The 23,963-nt window shown below is 41.9% G+C and overlaps 1 protein-coding gene across 9 annotated transcripts in view; it reads right to left on the bottom strand.

Moving 5' to 3' along the window:
* Window positions 1–5,218: 5,218 nt before the first annotated feature.
* The window catches only part of LOC129543583 (adhesion G protein-coupled receptor F4), a 32,657-nt gene continuing 13,912 nt past the window's right edge, over window positions 5,219–23,963 (bottom strand). For 3 of the 9 annotated variants that reach the window (XM_055406784.2, XM_055406783.2, XM_055406792.2), the window contains 6 exons: window positions 23,554–23,805; window positions 20,724–22,103; window positions 18,353–18,394; window positions 17,862–17,921; window positions 16,380–16,436; window positions 11,502–12,358 (listed from right to left, as the gene is read on the bottom strand). In XM_055406784.2, the coding sequence (XP_055262759.2) occupies window positions 16,389–16,436; window positions 17,862–17,921; window positions 18,353–18,394; window positions 20,724–22,103; window positions 23,554–23,805 (1,782 nt within the window). In that variant the 3' untranslated portion in view covers window positions 11,502–12,358; window positions 16,380–16,388. Of the gene's footprint in view, window positions 5,319–5,766; window positions 5,899–11,501; window positions 12,359–12,526; window positions 12,614–15,306; window positions 15,386–16,379; window positions 16,437–17,861; window positions 18,037–18,352; window positions 18,395–20,723; window positions 22,104–23,553; window positions 23,806–23,963 lie in introns of those variants that run through there. The other 6 variants (XR_008683303.2, XR_008683304.2, XM_055406786.2 and 3 more) reach the window with 6 other exon arrangements.

Raw genomic sequence — 23,963 nt, 5'->3', positions numbered from 1 at the left:
CAAACTCTGGAGAAAACTTAAACTTTTAATTGGGCGCTAAAAAAAAAAAAAAAAAGCCCTTGCAGCAATCAGGAAGTTCAATAAGTAAAAAGGATAATAGGCAAGGAGCCATCCAAAAGCTATATTTATTTAAAGAGCAAAAATTAAATTGGCTTACTAGGGAGAGTAAAGTGAGTTACAGTAAACTTCCACAGATCACCTGGCTCCCATTAACACGCTAGAAGAGTCTTGGTAGCAAGAACCAAAGCACACTTTTCTTCTCTCCCTGTGAGTTCAGGATGATGAAGATTGCAGATTAAAATTTTCTAAATTTCCCTCTATCTGGCCTTGCTATTTTATCAAGATTATTCCTCACCTTATTTTTAAAATTATATCTTTATTTTGTGTTTTCTTCCCTTGTGTGTATGTGCATTCAGTCGTGTCCAACTCTTTGCGACCCCGTGGACTGTAGCCCTCCAGGCTCCTCTGTCCATGGGATTCTCCAGGCAAGAACACTGAAGTGGGTTGCCATGCCCTCCTCCAGGCGATATTCCCAACCCAGGGATTGAACCTGCATCTCCTGGGTCTCCTGCATTGGCAAGTTTATTCTTTGTCACTGAGCCACCTGGGAAGCCCTGTCTTTTTCCTTTAAGCTACCTCAAATCTTATGTGATATAGCAGGATCACTGGTGAAGAAAAAAATTTTAAATACTTAAGTCAAATAAATATTAAATTTATTTATATGCTTTATTGTCAAGATCCAGTAATATAACCTGTTAATGCTGCTTCTCAATAAACCATTCTTCATTTTCTTTCTTCTTAACCTGTAATTTATATGTATATTACAAATTCATGAATAAGCTGATTTTTACCTTAATGAGTTTTACCTCCTTTTGAATTCATTCATTCTTTTTTTTAAATTAATGACAGTAGGAGACCTAGTTGAAAGCTGTAAACAGCATATCCTGCCCACCGGCCTCCTATACTGGAAGGGTGCACAATCAAGCAAGTGATCAATAATACATAATAGCATTTCTGTTTGTAAGATGGCATGATCAGTGCTGGCTGGCGATAGAAAGATCTAAAGGGCAATTCTGAAAGTCTCTCTGCTAGTGACACGTACGCCAGTTGCTCTCCATTCTGCAGCCAAGACCTCTGTAGCTTCTCAGTGGTTCCAGGCAAAGTATAGAAGCAAGGACATCGTTTTGCAATGTGGTGTGCCTTTCTTTATGACCTCAAAATGGACTAAATTCGAAAGCCAACTTTGTAACCTCTCTTCGAAAGCATTCGTGAGTCTACAATTAGAAGAGTCTTTCATTCCTCAATCAGCGGGTACCAGATCCATTTAACAAGCGTCAATACTCTCATCCCTGCCTTCTTGGATTTCCATAAAGCTTGCTATGAAGGCAAACAAATCAAAATGGACTGCTCCCTGAAGAAAGCCAAGCATATGAAAGTATTGATAACTGTATCAAGTAAACTGAAAAGATGCTCCCACCTCTGCTTATTCATTGAAAGGCATCAAACCTTCTCTTAAATCTTCGGTTAGTAACCTGGCTGTGCTCAGTCCCTCAGTCGTGTCCAGCTCTTTGCGATCCCATGGGCTATAGACTGTCGACCACCAGACTTCTCTCTCCATGGGATTTTACAGCAAGAATACTAGAACGGATTGCCATTCCCTTCTCAGGGGATCTTCCTGATCCGGGGATTGAACCCGCATCTCTCACATCTCCTGCAGTGGCGGGCAGATTCTTTACTGCTAGCACCACCTGGGAAGTAACCTGGCTGAAAACTGTCATACCTGGGAGATCAGAAGTTGCTTTTTTTGGTACTCCAGACAAATATACTGAATACTAGCTGCTTTTTTTCCAAAGTGTAAAATAGATTTTCATATAAATTTCATATAAATTACCTAAAGTTAATATAAATAGTATTAATTAATATTAGCAAAAACAGCTTACGGAAAAAAATACATAATCATATCAAGTCACAGACCCTTAAGACATAAAGCAATAATCTCATCTGGTCCAAGGCAGTAATGATTATTATTCATTATTTTTTAAATATCCTTGCTAAAATCATGGGCAACTATTACTTTTTGTCTTTAGAACTTTGAAGGAAAAAAATCTTGGAAGGTATAGGAGTGGATTGATTATCCTTATAAGACCTCTGTCATGTTTTCCAAAGAGATGCTTCATAATTTGTGTACTTAGATGGACTTACAATTTCCCAGTAGTTAATGCCATGGAAAGGATTTGTAAAACACGCTCTTGTTCCTGTCACATGAAGTCCACTAAAATCTTTCTTCTAACAGATATTTCTTCTAGAAGTATAAAGGTATAAAAATCTTGAAAGATATATGATTTCTAAAGCTAAGTGGGTCAAAATATATATTGAGTCTGGCAGCCACCAATGGTGCCACTAACTCCCTTTTGCAGAGAAGCAGATGCCTGGACACCCTCCCACCATGGCTTCTGTCCTGAAGACATGAAAATAGACTACTTTTACAACAGTAATGATGTTATAGAATTGACAATTAACTTTTTAAAGCCAGAAACTTGCTATACATTTTGGTATTGATATGGTTATATTTTTTTCACCTTTACTAAGATATAACTGATCCATAATATTGTATAATTTTAAGGTGTATCACATGATGATTTGATACATATGTCCTTAGTTTTTTTAACTGAAGATAATATAACCAAAAGTAAATAAATAAATGAAAAGGTAATGCAGATCTTGTAGCAAAAGTAGTTCTACGAGAAAAGTTTAAAGTGATAAGTTTCTACATTAAATAAAGAGGAAGATCTCAAATAAACAACCTAACTTTGCTAATGAAATGAAGGGAATCAAGGAATAATAATCTGCACATTAAGATTAAAACATATTTTTAAAATATAGTGATACCTAAAGCCTCTTGAAGAAAGTGAAAGAGGAGAGTGGAAAAGTTGGCTTGAAGCTCAACATTCAGAAAACAAAGATCATGGCATCTGATCCCATCATTTCATGGGAAATAGATGGGGAAACAGTGCAAACAGTGGCTGACTTTATTTTGGGGGGCTCCAAAATCACTGCGTATGCTGATTGCAGCCATGAAATTAAAAGACGCTTACTCCTTGGAAGGAAAGTTATGACCAACCTGGATAGCATATTAAAAAGAAGAGACATTACTTTGCCAACAAAGGTCCATCTAGTCAAGGCTATGGTTTTTCCAGTGGTCATGTATGGATGTGAGAGTTGGACTGTGAAGAAAGCTAATCGCCGAAGAATTAATGCTTTTGAACTGTGGTGTTGGAGAAGACTCTTAAGAGTCCCTTGGACTGCAAGGAGATCCAACCAGTCCATTCTAAAGGAGATCAATCCTGGGTGTTCATTGGAAGGACTGATGCTGAAGCTGAAACTTCAATACTTTTGCACCTCATGCGAAGAGTTGACTCACTGGAAAAGACTCTGATGCTGGGAGGGATTGGCGGCAGGAGGAGAAGGACGACGGAGGATGAGATGGCTGGATGGCATCACCAACTCGATGCATATGAGTTGGGAGTTGGTGACGGACAGGGAGGCCTGGCGTGCTGTGATTCACGGGGGTCGCAAAGAGTCAGACACGACTGAGCGACTGAACTGAACTGAATCAGTCGGGGGGAAAGATATGTTTCACACATGTAATGGTTCTGAGTATTGAAGCCGTCCATTTTATAGCCTCATTATTTCAGGGATCTTCAATTTTTTATGGCAGAAATTTGTGGATCATGTATTATATATTTCTACCCATCATTAGATTTGAAGTCAATATGGATGATTTGTAAGATAATAGACATTAGGCACATCACTTGAGCTTTTAGTATTTCTGATCCTTACCTATAAACTGGAAATAAAATTTTATCCTCTGGCTGCACACAAGGTGTTTGTGAGGGTCAAATGAGATAATATATGATAAAGCATCTTCAGAATTTGAAAGTACTAAACAAAAATAAGAAATGTTAGCTATGGGGCTTTCTTGGTGGGTCAGTGGTAAAGAATCCGCCTGCCAATGCAGGAGAAACGTGTTCGATCCCTGATCTGGGAAGATCCCACATGGCGCAGAGCAGCTAAGGCTATGCGCCACGACTATCAAGCCTGTGCTCTAGACTCCATGAGCCACGACTGCTGGAGCCCTCATCCCTAGAGCCTATGCTTGGCAGGAGAAGCCCCCGCAATGAGAAGCCAGCACACCGCAACGAGAGATAGTCCCCAGTCGCCACAACTAGAGAAAAGCCCGGCAACACTAAAGATCCATAATGGCCAAAAATAAATAAATAATTGGTTTTTTAAAAATGTTAGCTATGATATTCTGGATGATTCAGGGCTATTGTTATAAACATCAATCTTTATTGTATGCCGGAACAAGTGATATTTGTGAATTGCCTAGCTCCTCAAAGCTCCATATTCCTCACTTTGTAGGCCAATATGCAGTGTTTTTGTGAGTTCTGAAGTCTTCTTTTTAGAATCTAGGCTGTGATTATCAAATAAATATGAAAGGAGCAAAAAACATACACACACACATAGATACACACACACATTCTCTGTTTTTGTTTATTATTAACGCTTTCAGTTCAGTTCAGTTCAGTCGCCCAACCTTGATAGTATATTAAAAAGCAGAGACATTACTTTGCCAACAAAGGTCCATCTAGTCAAGGCTATGGTTTTTCCAGTGGTCATGTATGGATGTGAGAGTTGGACTGTGAAGAAAGCTGAGCGCCGAAGAATTGATGTTTCTGAACTGTGGTGCTGGAGAAGACTCTTGAGAGTCCCTTGGACTGCAAGGAGATCTAACCAGTCCATCCTAAAGGAGATCAGTCCTGGGTGTTCATTGGAGGGACTGATGCTAAAGCTGAAACTCCAATACTTTGGCCACCTCATGCGAAGAATGGACTCACTGGAAAAGACTCTGATGCTGGGAGGGATTGGGGGCAGGAGAAGGGGACAACAGAGAATGAGATGGCTGGATGGCATCACTGACTTGATGGACATGAGTTTGAGTGAACTCCGAGAGTTGGTGATGGACAGGGAGGCCTGGCGTGCTGTGATTCATGGGGTCACAAAGAGTCGGTCACGACTAACGCTTTAATAATATTAAAAAGGCAGTAATTCTCCTTTTAAAGAATCGGCACTCTCTTTTTTGTTCAATTAAAACTCAGTCATAAATTGTAAAATTGCCTACCCTGTATCCTCTTGTCAGGGAAGCAATGTAGGTTCTGATTTATTATCCTGTGAGACTTCTCTTCTTCCCACCCAAATTCAGTTCTCTAATACCTGTCTTTCTTCTATACTCGTGGACTCAGTTCTGAGAAGATAACCTATGAGAGAAATAAAACGAACATTTTATTTGCACCTCCTGAGTCATTTTGATTCACACAGGTAAGAGTCAGGGTTTAAATTAGGCAATTTCTGGCTGGGCAAGTTATGCTGTTCCTAAAATGGAACACAGAGGATGGAGGTGTGACAATAGTGTAAAACGACTCGTCAGCCACAATTAGACTTTCTCAATCGCCTGCCAAGTGCTTGACAGGCCTGGACACGGGGCTGCCCAGCCCCTGCTAAAGACTTCCTTGACTTCTGGTAATCTTCCTCAGCTACTGAAAACTATTGATCTTGTTTCCACACATCTCAATGGTAATCGGCTTCTCTTCAAGCGTCCCCATGGATACCACAGACCAACCCGACCTCTTAAATAAGCAGAGTTGATTCCTATTAATATTTTCTCTCATCTGAGTTAAAGAGTCAGACACCACCAACTGTGGCAACTTTTAATTTGTTCTTAAAATAGGACAAACATTTCCAGATGATCCACTCATATGAGTCCCTATTTCTGAGAGTGATTCAGCAGTATAATTGGTACCCAGAGAGATGGTGGTACAGGTTTCATCTAAGTAGTACCTAAATGAAAGAAAAAAAAAAAAAATCAGAATAAACTAAATAAGCCCTGTGTGTGTGTGTGTGTGTGTGTTAGTTGCTTAGTCGTGTCCAACTCTTTGTAACCCCATAGACTGTAGCCCACCAGGCCCCTCCGTCCATGGGATTCTCCAGGCAAGAACAGTGGAGTGGGTTGCCATTTCCTTCTCCAAAAGGAACTATAGAAAGAAAGAAAGTGAAGTCACTCAGTCGCATCCAACTCTTTGTGACCCCATGGACTGTAGCCTAAGAGGCTGCCCCATCCATGGAATTTTCCAGGCAGGAGTACTAGAGTGGGTTGCCATTTCCTTCTCCATAAATAAGCCGTAGGGGTTTTGAAATCAATTTAAATCCTTACTCTCTCACTTTTTAGCAATTTGTGATTATCTATAAAAATTTTTCAGTTGCTCAGTCATGTCTGACTCTTTTTGACCCCATGGACTGCAGCACACCAGGCTTCCGTGTCCTTCAGCCTTCTAGAGTTTGTGCAAATTCATGTCCACTGAATCAGTGATGCCATTGAACCATTTCATCTTCTGTCGTCCCTTTTCCCTTCAGTTCAGTTCTGCTCAGTTGCTCAGTCGTGTCCAACTCTTTGCAACCCCATGGATGGCAGCACACCAGGCCTCCCGTCCATCACCAACTCCAGAAGCTTACTCACACTCATGTCCATTGAGTCGGTGATGCCATCCAACCATCTCATCCTCTGCCGTCCCCTTCTCCTCCTGCCTTCAATCTTTCCCAGCATCAGGGTCTTTTCCAGTGAGATGGCTTTTCGCATCAGGTGGCCAAAGTGTTGGAGCTTCAGCTTCAGCATCAGTCCTTCCAATGAATATTCAGGCTTGATTTCCTTTAAGATTGACTGGTTTGATTTTGCCATCCAAGGGACTCTCAAGAGTCTTCTCCAGCACCACAGTTCAAAAGCATTGCTTCCTCAATGCTCAGTCTTCTTTATATATATTTATATATTTATACATATATATATTTGTTGTTTAATTGCTAAGTCTGACTCTTTGGGGACCCCATGGATTGTAACCTACCAAGTTCCTCTGTCCATAGAATTTCCAAGGCAAGAATACTGGAGTGAGTTGCCATTTCCTTCTACAGGGATCTTCCCAACCCAGCATCAAATCTTTATCTCCCGAGTTACCGCTGAGCCACCAGGAAAGCCTATGCACACTTAGGTTATTTCCATGTCTTGGCTATTGTAAAGAGTGCTGCAATGAGCATTAGGGGGCATGTATATTTTTGAATCATGTTTTTCTCCAGATATATGCCCAGGAGAGGGATTATGTAATCATATGATAGCTTTATTTTTAGCTTTTTAAGGAACCTCATATTGTTCTCCATAATAGCTCTACCAGTTTGCATTCCCACCAATAGTGTAGTATACCATGCCCTCTTCAGCATTTATTATCTTTTGGTGATAATAATAGATAACAAAATATAGATTTTGTGATAAATGGCTATTCTTACCAGTGTGAGGTTATACCTCATTGTAGTTTTGATTTGCATTTCTCTAATAATTAGTGATGTTGAAAATCTTTTCATGTGGTGATATTCAGTTGAGAACTCTGACCCCCAGAACTATAATTTACAAAATTCTGGGGGATTTTTTGCCGTTGCTGTTTTAATTTTATTTCTTTTTGGTTATGCGGGATCTTTCTGCCATGTGGGCTTTTCTCTAGTTGCAGGGAGTGCTGCCTATTCTTTAGTTGAGGTGCTCAGGCTTCTCATTGCTGTGGCTTCTCTTGTTATGAAGCACAGGTTCCAGGCATGCAGGCTTCTGTAGTTGAGGCTCCCTGGGCTCCAGAGCACAGGCTCAGTAGTTACCATGAATGGGCTTAGCTGCCCTGGAGCATGTGGGTTCTTTCCAGATCAGGGATAGAACCCATGTCTCCTGCATTGGCAGACAGATTCTTTACCACTGAGCCAGAAGGGAAGACCTTCTGTTGTTTTAAGACACTAAATTTGTGGCAACTGTTATAATAGCTACAGGTAACTGGCATTCATGCCCATCAAGTCCAGCCCATCTCTTATTCCAACCCTGGCCTGCTGCTTCCCGTATCCCCTGCTTTCTGCTTCCTGTGTACATATATCATTAACAAAAATACACATATTTTTATTCAAAATTTTCTTTCTTATACAGAGTTTCCAAACTATAAGCAAACTCTTTGCACCTAGGCTGGTTTTTATTTTCTTTTTTTACTGAACAGCATACATTCTTGTTCTTTGTTAGCACCTGCACAGGACTCCATAGTGAGGATGCTCTATAACTCAGTCAACCAGTCCTTAAATGATCAACATTTATGTGGTTTCCGATCTCTGCTAGTAAAAATGGAACTTCATCAAGAATGACTTTATGAATATGGTCTCTAATAATCAGGGAGGTGTGTTATCACACTAGATTTCTAGATTGTTTCCCTACAGTAAAAGTGTATTTTTGTGTGTGCTTGCTAAAATGCTTCAGTTGTGTCGGACTCTTTGTGACCCCATGGACTCCTCTGTCCATGGATTTCCACCAGGCTCCTCTGTCCATGGATTTCCCAGGCGAGAATACTGGAGTGGGTTGCCATGCCCTCCTCCAGGGGATCTTCCTGACCCAAGGATCGAACCCGGGCCTCCTACACTGTCAAGCAGGTTCTTTGCCACGAGCACCACTTGGGAAGCCCATGTTCTTTTGTAAATATTGTCAAGTTCCCTCCATAGAAGTCAAACTACTTTTCATTCCAACAAGCAATCCATGAGAATCCCTACTTCTTCACAATCTCTCCAAAACATGAGCTGTCAAACATTTGTACTTTTGCTGATCTGACGGTTGGAAATAGTTTTTAGCATAGTTTTTAATTTTCATTGTCCTTATGAGTGACAGTAAGACACTCATATCGGCCATACATGTCCAGGCAGGTTCAGGTTTTCTCTACAGAAAAGATCTAAGGGTGCTTTCTAGTTAAACAAGGTTGAATACAAGGTTGAAAAGTTGATTGGCATAACTAGTATCGGGAGAGTAGCGGTCTGATAATTTTGATGGAGTAAGTAAGGTTTGAAAGGAATGAGAGTTCCCGCAGCCACTGGCCACCACCGTCACTGGTAATGGTTCATAGGCAGGTCTTACAAGCTTCCTGTGTTCTATCATGGGTCCTTGTAATAAAATGCTGTATCCCTGAATGTGTGTAAGTTGAGTTTCTTTTTCCACTGTATTATTAGGTAATCCATATGAACCATTTCAACCTTATTTCATCATCTGATCACAATTATCCTCCTGCCCGGCTTAGGGGATAGTATGCCTGTTCTTTGTCGGGGGAAAAGCTATGGGCAGATGACATTTCAGGTCCTTCACTGTAAGATTTCTGCCACCAGGTGGCACTAAAGTGTTTAATTTATTCAAGTCAATCGTTTGCACTGTCCGTTTGTCAAGACTGCAACTAATTTGTCTGTGAATTATTTATGACAATGTAGTTACAGCTACTCTATTAGCTTCCTATCACTACTATAAGAAACTGCTACAAATGTATTGGCTTAAAACAATACAACATATTATCTTACAGTTCTGCTGGTCAGAAGTCCAAAATGGGTCTTGCTGCCTTAAAATCAAGGTATTGACAGAACTGCATTCCTTCTAGATGCTCTAGGAGAGAACTCTTCTTTTTGGCCTTCCCCAGCTTTTAGAAGTTGCCTGTATCTTTTTATCAGTAATGTCACTCCACCCATAGAATGCTTTGTTCGATCTCAGTTTCACCAGACAGAGGGCCCAGACCACTAGTCCTCCATGAAATGTACATTGGATTGTGGGGTTAAGTGACTAAAGTAGTTCAAGAACGGAACTTATCTTCTGCATACATCATTACTCTGAAAACTCTTGTTATCCAGGTAGAGTTCTTTGCTCTCTGGCATCAGCTTCCATATCCAGTTTTAACTTCTATTCCTTGCTCTGAAACCCTGTCCCTTTTCCTATCTTGGGACCTGGCCAATCCACTAGAAGCACATTGACAGGTCTCCTCTGAGTCCTGCTCTTGAGTCTAATGAAAGCCCCAGGTCCTCGATTTCACTTCTTTATTAGTTAGTCCACACCACCACCCCGCTTGCTGCAGAGTCAAAAGTTCTGCCACAGGAAAAGCAACGCACACACGCCCCATCCCCAGACAGGTGGAAGGATGGGGAAAGGAACTAACATTTCTCAAGCATCTCCCATGGGGGCAGGGACATTCATAGACATCCTCTTCTTTGCTCTCCACAATACGATAAAGCATGTTTCATAGGACCATTTTATAGATGACCAAAGTAGGAAACTCCCAGGGACTAAACAGCTTCCCCAAGTCACTCATTAGAAGGTGGAAAGGATGGACTCCCCTGGTGGCTCAGTGGTTAAGAATACACCTGCCTATGCAGGAGGAATGGATTCAATCCCTGATCTAGGAAGATCTCATGTGCCGTGAAGCAGCTCAGCCCATGCACCACAGCTACTGAGCCTGTGCTCTAGAGCCCATGCTCTGCAACAGGAGAGGCCACTGCAGTGAGAGGCCTGTGGGCCACAACCAACAGAGTAGCCCCCATTCACCGCAGCTGGAGAGAAGTCCTTGCAGAAGTGAAGACCCAGCACAGCCAAAGTAAACAAAGAAAATTACAAATGTAAATCTTCTACAATTAAAAAGAAGAAGGAGGTGGTAAGGTAAAAATTGAAACACATATCTGTCTTCAAATCCTGTTATCCGGCCCACATGGCCAAAGGGCATCACTGAACCAAGTCTGAATCCATGCCTCCCCCTCCCCAAATTCCCCAGGCCCAAAGGCTGAGGTGTTTGTGGTCTTCACCTCCTGAGTTTCACAGCCCATTCTTGTGTCTGAACAAAGGTTCTACCCACTGTCTTAAAATGTCTTCTATCTACACTTGATTGTTTCCTGCTGAATGAGTTTCAGCATTCTTGATTTGTTTTATCAGCTGAGAGCTTCTCTTTGCTGCCTCATCATATCCTGTGCTGAGGGCTCTTAAATCTTAGCAGAAGATTGAAGAGGAAATTGTGGGAAAGGAGCAGGATATGCTTCCTTCTCTGTTGCCTCTTTAAGTGATGGTGCTTTCTGACTGACTGCTTTCCAGAGATCTTGTAACTCTTTGAAAGCCAATTCCCCTCTCCGTGAGCTGTTGTTAGCTCTTGAAAACTTGGGTTGGGAAACCAAACACTAAGTGAAAGCCATGCCTGCTGTTTGCAATGCAAACTTTTAGCCACATCTCTTTAAGCAATGAATGGGATGTGGGAAGGTGGAAAGAGATGATAAAGTATCACCAAACCACCTAACAAGGGTGAAAAATCTATTTCTCAATGGAGTCATTGAGTTATGTCCAAAGATGAGAATTACCAGGAGGGGAAAAATTCTAAGGAGAAAATTAATCTTCAAGCTGAGTCGCTCAGGTCTAAGATATCTCTGCTTAAGGTTCACGCCTGGATGCTGGAGTCAGAAAACAAGATACTAATATTTTCAAGAAGGTGGGTATTTCACTTGTGAAAGCATAGGATTATGCAGGAGATATTGTATGCATTATTTTGTAATATAATTATTTTTTAAAAAGAGACAAAAAAGAAAATAAAAATTTTCATTTTTATTTCTAAAATAACACCCAAAATCGTTTTACATATGTACAGCAGTTTAAACAGACACACACACACGCACATACAAATAATAATACCTACAAGAATTTTTTTTTTTCTGCTTCACAAGTGAAGAAAGTTAGGTCCCAGGGGCAAAATTATTTTACTCAAGGTCTAAAACAGAGCAAAATAGCAAGCACATTGAAAAGTCCTCTTGAGAACTGCCTGGTGGTCCTGTGGTTAGGATTCCACAGTTACAGTGCTGAGGGCCCAGGTTCGAATCCTGGTCAGGGAACTAAGATCCCACAAGCTGCACAGTGCAGCCCCCATAAAAAGTCCTCTTTTTTATTATTATTATTGTTCCCTATCTTTAGGAAACCTACCATGCTTTAACTGTCTCCAAAGTAAATTAAGTATATTTCCTGCCACCTCATTCCACTCTCCCCCATGCTTATCCCAACCTGCCCCAAACCTGGATCCAGATCCTGACCTCCCAAAGTGCCCAGGATCCATGCAGAGACATGGGAGATTCAGTCAAGGAACTGCAGAGCAAGTCCTTGGGGGTGAAAGGGGATTAAGTCTTAATCTTGCCAATGTTGACCAACAAGCTAGGCTTTTGCAGGTCATGGGTAGATCAAAGAGTTCATAAATCCACGTCCGTAAAGCCCAGTCACCAAATGCTCTCCTCAATTTTTCCTCGGCAACCTTCTTACTGAGAGTTCAGGCATCATTTCTGGCAAGAAAAGAAAGTCTTCCAAAGAAACATGACTGTCCCTCTCCATTCCAGCCTGCCTTCCAGCCTCCTGCAAGAGTTCAACTCTCCAGCCAGGACCCAGGACTTCCATGAAGCATGGGGCAGCCTAGGCAAAATGATTGACATGCTGGTTAAGTCAGAATAATAGCTGGCATGTAGGAACAACTTGCCTCCCAGGTGGCTCAGTGGTAAAAACTCTGCCTGCCAAGGCAGAAGACACAGGTTCGATCCCTGGGTCAGGAAGATTCCCCTGGACAATGAAATGGCAACCTACCCCAGTATTCTTGCCTGGGAAAACCCATGGACAGAGGAACCTGGCAGGATAAGTTCCATGGGGTTGCAAAAGAGGCGGATACAACAACTAAACAAAAAACAACAAAACCCAATAACTTAATTTGAACCAGGTATTAGTCCATGAATCTTGAACGTGTTGGCTCATTGAGCCCCGAAACCTGAGAGGTATGTACTATTATTATTATCTTCATTTCACAGATGAGGAAATGGAGACACAGAAACATTGAGCCATTTCTTCAAGGTCACACAGTAGGAAGGTTAAACTCCCAGCTTTATTTGTCTGTGCCTTTTGCCTTCTCCGTGCGATTACCACATGCCCAAATTTTCAAGGCCTTCTGCTAAGGAAGCTTGATCTCCAGAATGACTCAGTCCTCTGAATTTGCAACTTCCTAGGAAAACCTTGGTGCTTCTCTCTGGGTATCTGTTCTATCCGTCCCGTTTCTCACTTGGGATAAAGAGTTTTTTAAAGTGAAGTTTAACCACAAATACGTGGAAGAGATTTCAGAAGAACGGAGGAGCCATCCTAGTGACTCTGAAATCACACTAGGTTAATAACAAGCTCTACTGAGTCCTAGTGGAGGAGAAAATGGCAACCCGCTCCAGTGTTCTTGCCTGGAGAATCCCAGGGACAGGGGAGCCTGGTGGGCTGCCGTCTATGGGGTCGCACAGAGTCGGACACTACTGAAGCGACTTAGAAGCAGCAGCTCTGGGTCCCATTAAAGTCAGGCCCTCCGTATGAACAGCAGAGGGCGCTGTGCAGCGTTGACCGCTTGTTAAAAATGCCCTTCCCGTTTCCTCCCCTGCTTCCCAGGACGGGGTCCCCAGTTAGGATGTGGGGTAAACTGCCCGGTTTTCACACTACTGCTGTCCTTCCACAGTCCCCAGACCCCTCCGTACACGTGTCCAGACCTTGTTCCTAATAACAGTCCCACCTGAGGTCCCTGGGATATGTGGAGTTTCCAACAATGGAGGGCCCCGTATCTGACCTCCAGCCCCTTTTCTGACCCAAGACCCCTTCAGTCTAAGATTTTGTGTCCTGGTTTAAGATCTGAAAAACTGCCTTTGCGTTGTGATTAACCCCAGCCTCGACCATGATCCAGCCTTGCCCCAATTGCCTGTGTCTTGAGCTGTAATTCTGTTCTCAGCCCCCTGATGGAAGACCTGCTTTCTTCTGCTGCCAGCCCTCCATTCTAGACTTAGGAGGATCCCTGGTCACGAACTTCCCATCCTATCCTCTGAGCCTGTTTGGCCTCCAGCTTGCTGCCAGCTGCCGCTTCTGAGCGCTTCTGATTCTTCCTGGGCCCAAATGTAAAAAGCAGAGAGACTGCAATTACCGGGAGAATTCAATAGGCCCCAGGGTCACCCACCCAAGATGTGCTGAAAGAATGCAATCCTCATCCACCCCCCACTTCTCAGGTTCAGAAATAGAGGTGGAAAGCTGAAGAGTGAGGTGGTGAGCATGACTTTGGGGAAAGTTGTTAGTGTGTTTCCGCCTCCTTCCTCCATTTCCTCCTGATCCTGGCCAAGCATTGAGCACCTCCGATTCCACCAAGTGGTGCAGGCCCTGAGCTTGTCTTCTACTGGTTGTCTCCAACTACTGATACAGTCAGCCAGATACGCCGAGCTAGCTAAAGTGGAGACTTCATCTACACCTCTCTTCTCTAGAATGGTTAGAGATCGTATCCCCAGGTGGCCCAGCCTCCTCCACCCAAGATAGTCTAATACAGGGGTCCTCAACCTCTGATATCTAATGTCTGATGATCTGAGGTGGATCCAATTGAGGTGACCCAATAAATGTAATGCTCTTGAGTCATCCTGAAACCATCACCACCCCCGGTCCACAGAAAAAATGTCTTCCACGAAACCAGTCCCTGGTGCCAAAATGATTGGAAGCTGCTGGTCTAAGCAGCTTCCCCAAACAGATCAAATTAGAACCTTGATGAAAAGATTGGGCTTCCCTGGTCGATCAGTGGTAAAAAATCCATTGCTAATGCAGGAGACATGAGTTCAATCCCTGGTCCAGGAAGATCCCCTGGAGAAGGAAATGGCAACCCACCCCAGTATTCTTGCCTGGGACATCCCATGGACAGAGGAGCCTGGTGGTTTACAGTCCTCGGGGTTGCAAAGAATCAGACATGACTTAAAACAACAATGGAAAGATCGGCTTTACCTGGTCATCTGAACTACCTCTCCTTAGTGACTAATCAAGAAATTCTATAGCAGTGTCCCACCATGGAAGACCCCTATGAACTAGGAAATGGACAGAAGTTGGGGGCGTTAGCTCTTCAAAGTTCTACTGAATCCTCCCCTTCAAAGTTCTAAAATTAAAATTCAAACATGAAGGTGATTAACTAAGGATAAAAATACACTAGTGTTTTCCCCTCTGTTTTCATAGCACCCGGTACATGCCAATCAATATGAAAGAGCCCCTTCCCTCTTCTGGGGACCATGTGCCAATGTCCACAGCAGCATGACGGCAGGTTTGTGTAATCTCTAATCTAGGAGGTCCCTTAAAGTTTCTTCTAACTCAGAGAGTCTTTCATTCCATGAGATTGTTTCAACTTTGCCCCATTGCTCAATAGATGGGTCATGATTCAGAAAGGAAAGAAATGTAAAAGAGGTTGTGCCTGCTGCTGGGTGGTGTTAAAAAAAAAAAAAAAAAAAATCTGAGACTCCTCTTTATCCATGCAGAAAGGCAGGAAACCTCTCCAAGACAAAAGCACAGCAAGTTCGATTACCCTGCCCACATTCCCCTTTTACCTCTCAGGCTTCAGGCTGCCTCTGTGTGACTTATCCTCCCCTTCACGATTGACTAATATTTGTTTTGCCCTGATTTCACCTGTGTAGAAATAAGTCTCAGAGGGTGGCTGTGAGTAGGCAGCTGATTTGTGCAACTCCACCCTCATCCCTTTAGGAATGATTCTGAACACCAACTTCTTCAGGAAGAGACGTGCTTGTTGCTTTGTGATTCCAATCAATGAAGTCTACCTTCTCAACAATGGGGCTACTGTAACACTCACTGCCAAGATGGAATTAAGGTGTGTGTAATCACTGCAGATGGTGATTGCAGCCATGAAATTAAAAGACGATTACCCCTTGGAAGGAAAGTTATAGACAGCATATTAAAAAGCAGAGACATTACTTTGTCAACAAAGGTCTGTCTAGACAAAGCTATGGTTTTTCCAGTAGTCATGTATGGATGTGAGAGTTGGACTGTGAAGAAAGCTGAGCACCGAAGAATTGATGCTTTTGAACTGTGGTGTTGGAGAAGACCCTTGGACTGCAAGGAGATCCAACCAGTTCATCCTAAAGGAGATCAGTCTTGGGTGTTCATTGGAAGGGCTGATGTTGAAGCTGAAACTCCAATACTTTGGCCACCTGATGCGAAGAGCTGACACATTTGAAAAGACCCTGATGCTGGGAAAGACTGAGGGCAGGAGGAAAAGGGGATGACAGAGGATGAGATGGATGGATGGCATCACCGACTCAATGGACATGAGTTTGGGTGGACTCCAGCATTTGGTGATGGACAGGGAGGCCTGGTGTGCTGCGGTTCATGGGGTCACAGAGAATCAGACATGACTGAAATAAACTGAACTGAAACAGCAAGATATATCCTGTGTCAGATTGGGGTGATGACTGCATCCTCTCACTGAGGACAGAAAAAAAAAAAAAGATGTATTCTTAAGATTTGATCAAGTAAATTGAGCTGATGTGGGTTTTAAAGATGTGTGTATTTTCATTTATGTGCTTGGCAATAAAGACATTTCCATTCTCTGAAAGATATCCCCAGTTCCCTTCCCAAAGCTTCTCCTTGATTTTTTAATACTCACGTCTTATCCTTAACGATTCATTAATTTAGATCCATAGGTTGGGCTTAACGATGCATTCTAAATAGGGAAAAAAATAACACTGATGTCAATGAAGAATGGCATTGACTGGAATGCACGTAGATTTATATTTATGTCTATGCCTGACTGAAGATAAACATGTAACAATGGAAACATGAAGTACCAAAGTTGACACAGCTACCCTGAATTAAATTAACATATTTCAATGAATCTCACATTGTAAGCAACATCATTATATTTTATGTCTGCGGAGGAAGAACATGAAAAAATAACTTGCCAATTAAGTCATGACATGCCACTGATTACCCAATGTGTTCCAATTTCAGAAATATTCAAAGGTGGATAAAAAATGCCTATCTTGGAATTGATGGTCTTTGGCACTAAAAGTTACTCTAAGTACTGCTGCTGCTACTGCTGCTAAGTCACTTCAGTCGTGTCCGACTCTGTGTGACCCCATAGATGGAAGCCCACCAGGATCCCCCTTCCCTGGGATTCTCCAGGCAAGAACACTGGAGTGGGTCACCATTTCCTTCTCCAAAGTGTGAAAGTGAAAAGTGAGAGTGAAGTCGCTCAGTCGTGTCCAACCCTTAGCAACCCCACGGACTGCAGCTTACCAGGCTCCTTCATCTATGGGATTTTCTAGGCAAGAGTACTAGCTGACTGTAAATTCTGACTCTGTATGTCTCCAGAGAGCTTTTTATTTGTTTGTTTTAAAAGCAGCTCTTGTTGAGAAACTGTTGATTGAGTAAATGACTTCTTTCTCATTAATATAACAATGGTGGCAATTTCAGTTGGTAGTTGATGAGATAGATAACTAGGTCAAAAGTCATCTTCAAGATCTTTAGATACACAGACACTGAAGTTCAAGGGAGTGTGGTTCACTGCAGAAGCCCATGGCAGGAGGAATGCTAATTCTCAGAAATTGCTGGGTCGCTCTAGTCAAATCTCATAAGTACTATGGGCCTTGGTTTCCTTACCTATGAAATGACAAGGTTGGTCTACTATCTCATTTCTAACTCATGTCTTATTTCCAGCTCTGGCACTTTATGAATCTATGGTCTGCTTTCACATTGTCTCTCTCTCAATGGTCCAAATACATTTGGTTGAAATACAACCGGTATGGAAACTTTGCTTTTTTCTTTTCTCACCATGCTGCAGGGCTTGCAAGATCTTAGTTTCCCAACCAGGGATCAAACCCCAGCCCCGAGTGTGAAAGCATGGAGTCCCAACTCCTGGGCCATCAGGGAATTCCCTGGAAACTTTTCTTGAGGGATATGTTCCAGTGACCCTAAGCTCTAACAGGACACTCCAAATTTGTTGATTGAAGAAATGAATAAATAAAGCTATACCCTCATGATTCTGTTTGCTAACAAATCCCCAATACTGAGCGATAGTATCAGTCTCTGCGTAACTCCACTGAGAACACTGACCTTCCAGTATTGAGACTGAAAAGGAAAGGCTTACCTCTACTGCCCTCGACTGCCCCTTCAGTGAAGACATCCTCATCCTCAAAGCATCTCGGATCTAAAGAAGCAATGAGAGTGAAGAAAGAACAACATCCTCAAGGTCTAGACCTGGGTCCTGAAACTTTGAGGCCAGCAACTCTGGCAGAAGCAGCATCAGATGGTTCAGCCCCGTGCTTGAAAAATAATGAAACTTGGATAAAAGCTGAGGTGTAAACATAACTAGATTTAGGATGAAGATTAAAGTTCTGGTCATGGTTTCTGTTTTTTTAAACCAGCCATGTTCAAATATAACCTCCAGTTGACCTGAGAAGGAGAAGGACAAGAAAGAGTATAGTTCTTCCCTTTCCCCCTCCCCTGCAGTTGCTGACTTGAACCACCCCACAAACTCAACTCTCCTCCACTATCCTCTCTGATCAAGGCTGCTTCATCCTCCTGCTCCCCCCAACCACATGGAAAACATTTACAGTGAGTGACACAAATTCAGATTACCTTGTGGTCCATAATGGTTCCAAACAGCAAGATGAAGAGCCCCTGTGACAGAATTCAACAGAAGTATGAGGGACAGTTCTGCAGACCATAACCCAGTAGTTATTTTAATACCACTCTTCTAGATTCCTCCAAAGATAGTCATCAAATATTAGAAACTTCAGTGTCTACTGATTCTGTTGCACTAATGGTGTTTTCTTTGAATGGACCTCAAAAAAAAGGACCACCTTCATGCTTGTGCATGAGAGTGATTGATATTTCTTGAATGGCTTCAAATGTAGGATAGTTTTCAAACTTATTAAATCTGTTTACTTGCTTCCCAGGTATTAAGGTGGTTGTTCTTACTCATAAAATTTTGTCATTCAAAGTCACAATCAGAGAAAGTGTCATGGGAAAATGAAATGTATTCTAGTCTACTTTCAATGGAAAAGTCAAGGAACAGGCAGCTAGAATCTCTCAAACTGGTGAAAGAAGTTACTGCATTAAAAAGAGAGAGAGAGAGAGAAGTCTAAAGAAACCCAGAAGACCAGGGTCTCTTGGAGTTTAAATTATCTGGTCACCTACAAAGCCAGAATAATTGCCAGTCAATCCTTTTAAGTCATGGGAGTTGGGGGTCCAAGGGAAATCTGAATCCTGCCACAAGAATGAAGGGAAGCCTGGTTTCTAAGGATGGTTTCATGGAGAAGAAACACTGATCAGAAAACTGAAAATGCTTAATTGTGAGTCACAGAGAACACTTGTTTTAGAAAAATGGAATGTGTGCAACTAAAGGGAGGCTCGAAATTTTCTTTCCATAAAGAAAATAGAAAGAGAAGTGATCCAAAAGAGAAATGCAGAACAAAATTTCCTGGGGTTTAATTAAATTGCAAAGTAAAAGTTGGATAAGATCAGTGGTAATGAGTACAAATTCAAGAGCGGGGGAGATTTACGTGAGTCCAAGAGCTTTCGATCCCCACCCCCAAAGAAAACCTTAAGTAAAAAGTTTCTCTTTAAAGCAATACAGAGGAAAGAATGAAATAAATGTTCTCCATAGTTATTAAGAAATTATGAGTAAGAAATATAATTGTACTAAGGTGGCATTACTTTAAAGTTGGCTTTATTATTTCACATTAGGTTTTGAAATAGAGTAATAGCGATATGGAATACTTTGTTGCTTTATTGAACAGTTGTATTTAATTTAAAGCATTGGTCAAAATTTTTTTGGAGATATTTTTTGAAAAGAAGCAGATAAGAAATATTTTAGGCTTTGCAGGCTTTACAGCCTCTGTTCCGACTATCTCACCTTTGCCACTACAGCACGAAAGCCACCACAGGCAATATGTGTGTGTGAGGTGTATTTCAATAAAACTTTTTCAATTAAAAGGTGTGTATGTAAGCCCATGTGTAAGGTGTATGTCAATAAAACTATTTACAAACACAGGCAGCAGGCCACAGTTTGCCAGCTCCTGATTTTAAATATATTAAAAATATAAACCTTCTGGGATTTCCCTGGTGGCCCAGTGGCTAAGACTCCACACCACTAATGCAAGGGAACTGAGTTTGATCACTGGTCTGGGAACTAGATCCTACTTGCTGCGACTAAGACCCAGAACTGCCAAATAAATATATATATATATATATAAACTTCCTAAATTTTCTATTACTCATGGGTGCAGAAAGCAGCCTAATGACAGCTTCCTAAAAGTGGCTTGGTAGCCAGGATGAAGTGGAATGACTTTTCGATGGATAATCTTATCAAGGCAAGCATGTTAAGCAGAAAAGACAATAGAGATCAATTTAGATCCATCTTTATTTTATAGAGGAGAAGTCTGAGGACCAGAGAAAGTGACATTGTTGGGATCCATTTCTGTGAATGACAAATGACATTTATTTTACAGAAAATAGCAGGGAAGGAGTATGAGAATCCCTGACTGATTAATATCCAACGTGAGTGGTATGGGCCATCTCTGCATGCTGTGAAAAATGACTATTATTTCCTAGATTGCCCAGACTACTTGAGAAAGAATAAAAATTGTGCTTGTTTTGAGGCATAATATGTAAGTGTAGCCTCACACATCCCTAACCAAAGACTAGTCTTCCATAAGTGAAGGTCAATGTCTTTTCACGTTGAAACTTTAGAAAAGACAAAAGGAGATGCCTACCCAATCAGCCTGATCATCAAAATCCAAATGGACAATCAATAGACAGAGAGATGTCACAGATAAATGTCTCTAAGATATGAAAGGAAAAAGAAGGAATATGTGGTGTTCTGTATTTTTAAACCATAGCCATATTTTGTTGTATAGCCAGAATACCAAATTATAAGATAATAATATTTTGTAAATAAAAAGTAGCTAATAGTATCAATAAAATAAGTCTCTCTCCCAGAACTTACCTGGAAAGCATTGAGCAGAGCAAAGATTATATGGAATATCAAGGAAGTCCCTTCTATGAGCGTAGCTATTCCAAAACCCCAGGTCAGTCCCAACAGTGGGGTGAGGATGGCGACATTTTTGCTGATCCTCAGGATTATGGCCACATCTTGAGACTTGGAACTGCCAATAGAGGGCCTCTGAGTGTTGACAGCCACGACCAAAACCACAACAAGATTCACAGCCACAATGACCAAGGCTGGGATGGCAAAGGCTAAAAGGGCTTTGGTGTCATCCCAGTTAAGCCAACAGGCACCACGTCTCACGTAGCCTCTCCCTGGCACTGTGATAGCCACAGTGGTGGCAGCAATGACTAACGGGCACCCATAGCCAACGGCAAAGCCAATGGCCATCATGCGGGACTTCATCATCCTCCGGAAAACGACCAGCAGTCCATAGATGATGAGCAGGGCTTTGAAGAGCATCCAGAAAAACAGACAGAGGTAGAAAAAGTGGCTAAAAAATGTCACTGCAACACACCAGTTGTAGTCCTGGGCCTTTTTGTTAAAGTTGGAGCCTAAGATGAACCACACATTGGCAGTCAAGAGCGACACCGCTATATTCACAATGCATACATGTCGCATATATGATATGTCCGTCAAGACCACACGAGACCAGACGGTGGCTTCAATGATCAGGCAGAGAATCAAGCTAAGGATGGAGACGCTGAGCCCAATGCAGGTGATGTAGTCCAGGACTCTGTTGTCCACAGATATGGGAGACATGAGGATGGAAAACGACATCATCACGTTGGTGTAGTTACACCGGCATTTCACTCTATTCTTGGTGTCCAGCGTGGTTTCACAGACATTCTCATCCCACTTCCTTTTCCTGGAGTGCCAGCCAACACACTGGGCCCTGGCATTCTGGGATTTGTTGATCTTCTCAAAGGTGAATAAGATTTCCTCCAATTTTTCTGGTAAAATCACTGAAAGGACCAGTCCATTTACCACCCTGGGAAGATGGGCATTTTCCAAGTGAGCTTCTTTCAGGACAGCCCCCAAGGTGGGAAAAGCTATGCCAACAGCTTGGGATGCATTTGGGGGCAACTTCCACAGCTCTTGCCTGGGAATTTCTATGATTCCTAGGATACCCTCCACTGTGTTGTTCAAGTTCATGGAGAAACTGAGACTTCTCTCTGAGGTGTTGTTGTTGATGGGGAACACTTTTGTCTGAATGAAGAATTCATCCACAATGTGCTCAGGTTCATTTCGGATGTGGAGTTGCCTCGCAAACCAGTTCACTGACTGCAACAAATCAGAGCTGACATTTTTGTCCGGAATGAAAGCCCAGTTTGGAATGACCGCTGGGTCAAGGATGTGGTTGGCCACTTTGCTGTAGCTCTGCAGTGGAGAAAAGTGGAGACAATGTACACACTGCGGTACAAAGTTGATTCCTAAAACCTCAAGTTTCTAAAGATCAAGTGATCTGATATTATTTGACATGTTTCTCTTCAAATTCACTGTTTATTAGCATCTCATACAAATATGACTTCGGAGAGAGGAAAAAAATTAGAAATGTTAAAAACAAAATATGATAAAAAGAAATGAAATAAAATAAGATTGAGGTTTGACATATATACACTAATATGGATAAAATAGATAACTGATGATATTGATAATCTGCTGTATAGCATGAGAAACTCTACATAATGTTTTGTGGTGACCTATCTAGGAAGGAAATCCAAAAAAGAGGGGATATATGTATACTTGAAGCTGGTTCACTTTGCTGTACAGCAGAAATTAACACAGCACTGTAAAGCAACTGTACTCCAATTTTTAAAAATATATAAATATAAACTAAAAAAAAATAATAAGATAAAATAAAATGAAATAAGCAAATAAGAGGAAATGAAATGAGCTGAACTACAGAGAAGGGTTACCTGTTTTATTATATGCCCCAGGCAGCATTTCCAACTTCAGTTTGTATAACCCAAGTTTTCCATGAGATATTAATGACTGTTTAAGGAGGAAACAGTCCTACGGAAATCCAAGTACAATACACCATATCCTTATCCTCCCCCCCACCCTTGTGAAGAGTGCCAAAGTTTATTAACACATTTAAAGGTCTATAAAGTCCTGCCATAAGACCTGCTTGGCTTCATTTACCCAAGAATTCCTGTATCTGCTGTATTGCAGATCTCTCTTTTAAGAAATGGAACCTCTGCTAACGTTTCTCAGTACAGTTACATTTTATAAAAATAAAATTTGGGAAACTTTACAGTAGGCAGAGTCTTCCTCACAGGATCATTATGTGACAGTTCCTTGCAAATATTCAGTCTGTACAAAAACCTGTATCAAAAATGTTATTTCTTGAAAGGGGTTTCCCTGATAGCTCAGCTGATGAAGAATCCACCTGCAATGCTAGGGACCTCGGTTCGATTCCTGGGTCAGGAAGATCCACTGGAGAAGGGATAGGCTACCCACTGCAATATTCTTAGGCTTCCCTGGTGGCTCAGCTGGTAAAGAATCTGCCCGCAATGTGGGAGACCTGGGTTCGATCCCTGGGTTGGGAAGATCCCCTGGAGAAGAGAAAGGCTACCCACTCTAGTATTCTGGCCTAGAGAATTGCATGGACTATATAGTCCATGGGGTCACAAAAAGTCGGGCACGACTGAGTGACTTTCACTTTCACTATTTCTTGAAAATGTCCATAAACTAGGATGAATCCATACCCAGAGTTGTTATTGTGGTTATGGTAGTTTTTACACTGAAAACTATTTTGAAACTATTAAAGTGCAAGATTTTGAAAAAAAATATTGTCAGATTTTTGAATGAAATTAACGAAGAATACCTTCATTTTCTCTCGGGTGACATTAGCAGACAAATCTGTAGAAATGTTTTTTAGTAACTCCACTATAAATGCAATATTTCCGGACGTTGCTTCTGATGATTTCACAGCATTAATTATGCAGGCGTAATCCAGTGGGCAATTCTTTTGAATTCCTTGAGCTACACTTCTGATGGGCTCTGGGGCTTGGTAGTCAAGAATGTGCAGAGTTATAGACGGTGCTGCCACGGAGAGGCGTGATGCACTGTTTGAGTCCTGTTTGTAAAAAGATGGTTATTTCACTCAAAAATGATTAAGCACCCAACATGTCAAGGAGATCCAACCAGCCCATCCTAAAGGAAATCAGTCCTGAATATTCACTGGAAGGGCTGATGCTGAAGCTGAAACTCTAATTCTTTGGCCACCTCATGCGA

The sequence above is a fragment of the Moschus berezovskii genome, chromosome 23 (genome assembly GCF_049115385.1).
Source record: "Moschus berezovskii isolate FMDL1 chromosome 23, NW_MosBer_1.0, whole genome shotgun sequence".
Classification (NCBI taxonomy): Eukaryota; Metazoa; Chordata; class Mammalia; order Artiodactyla; family Moschidae; genus Moschus; species Moschus berezovskii.
This window is presented reverse-complemented; position numbering and strand designations above follow the sequence as displayed.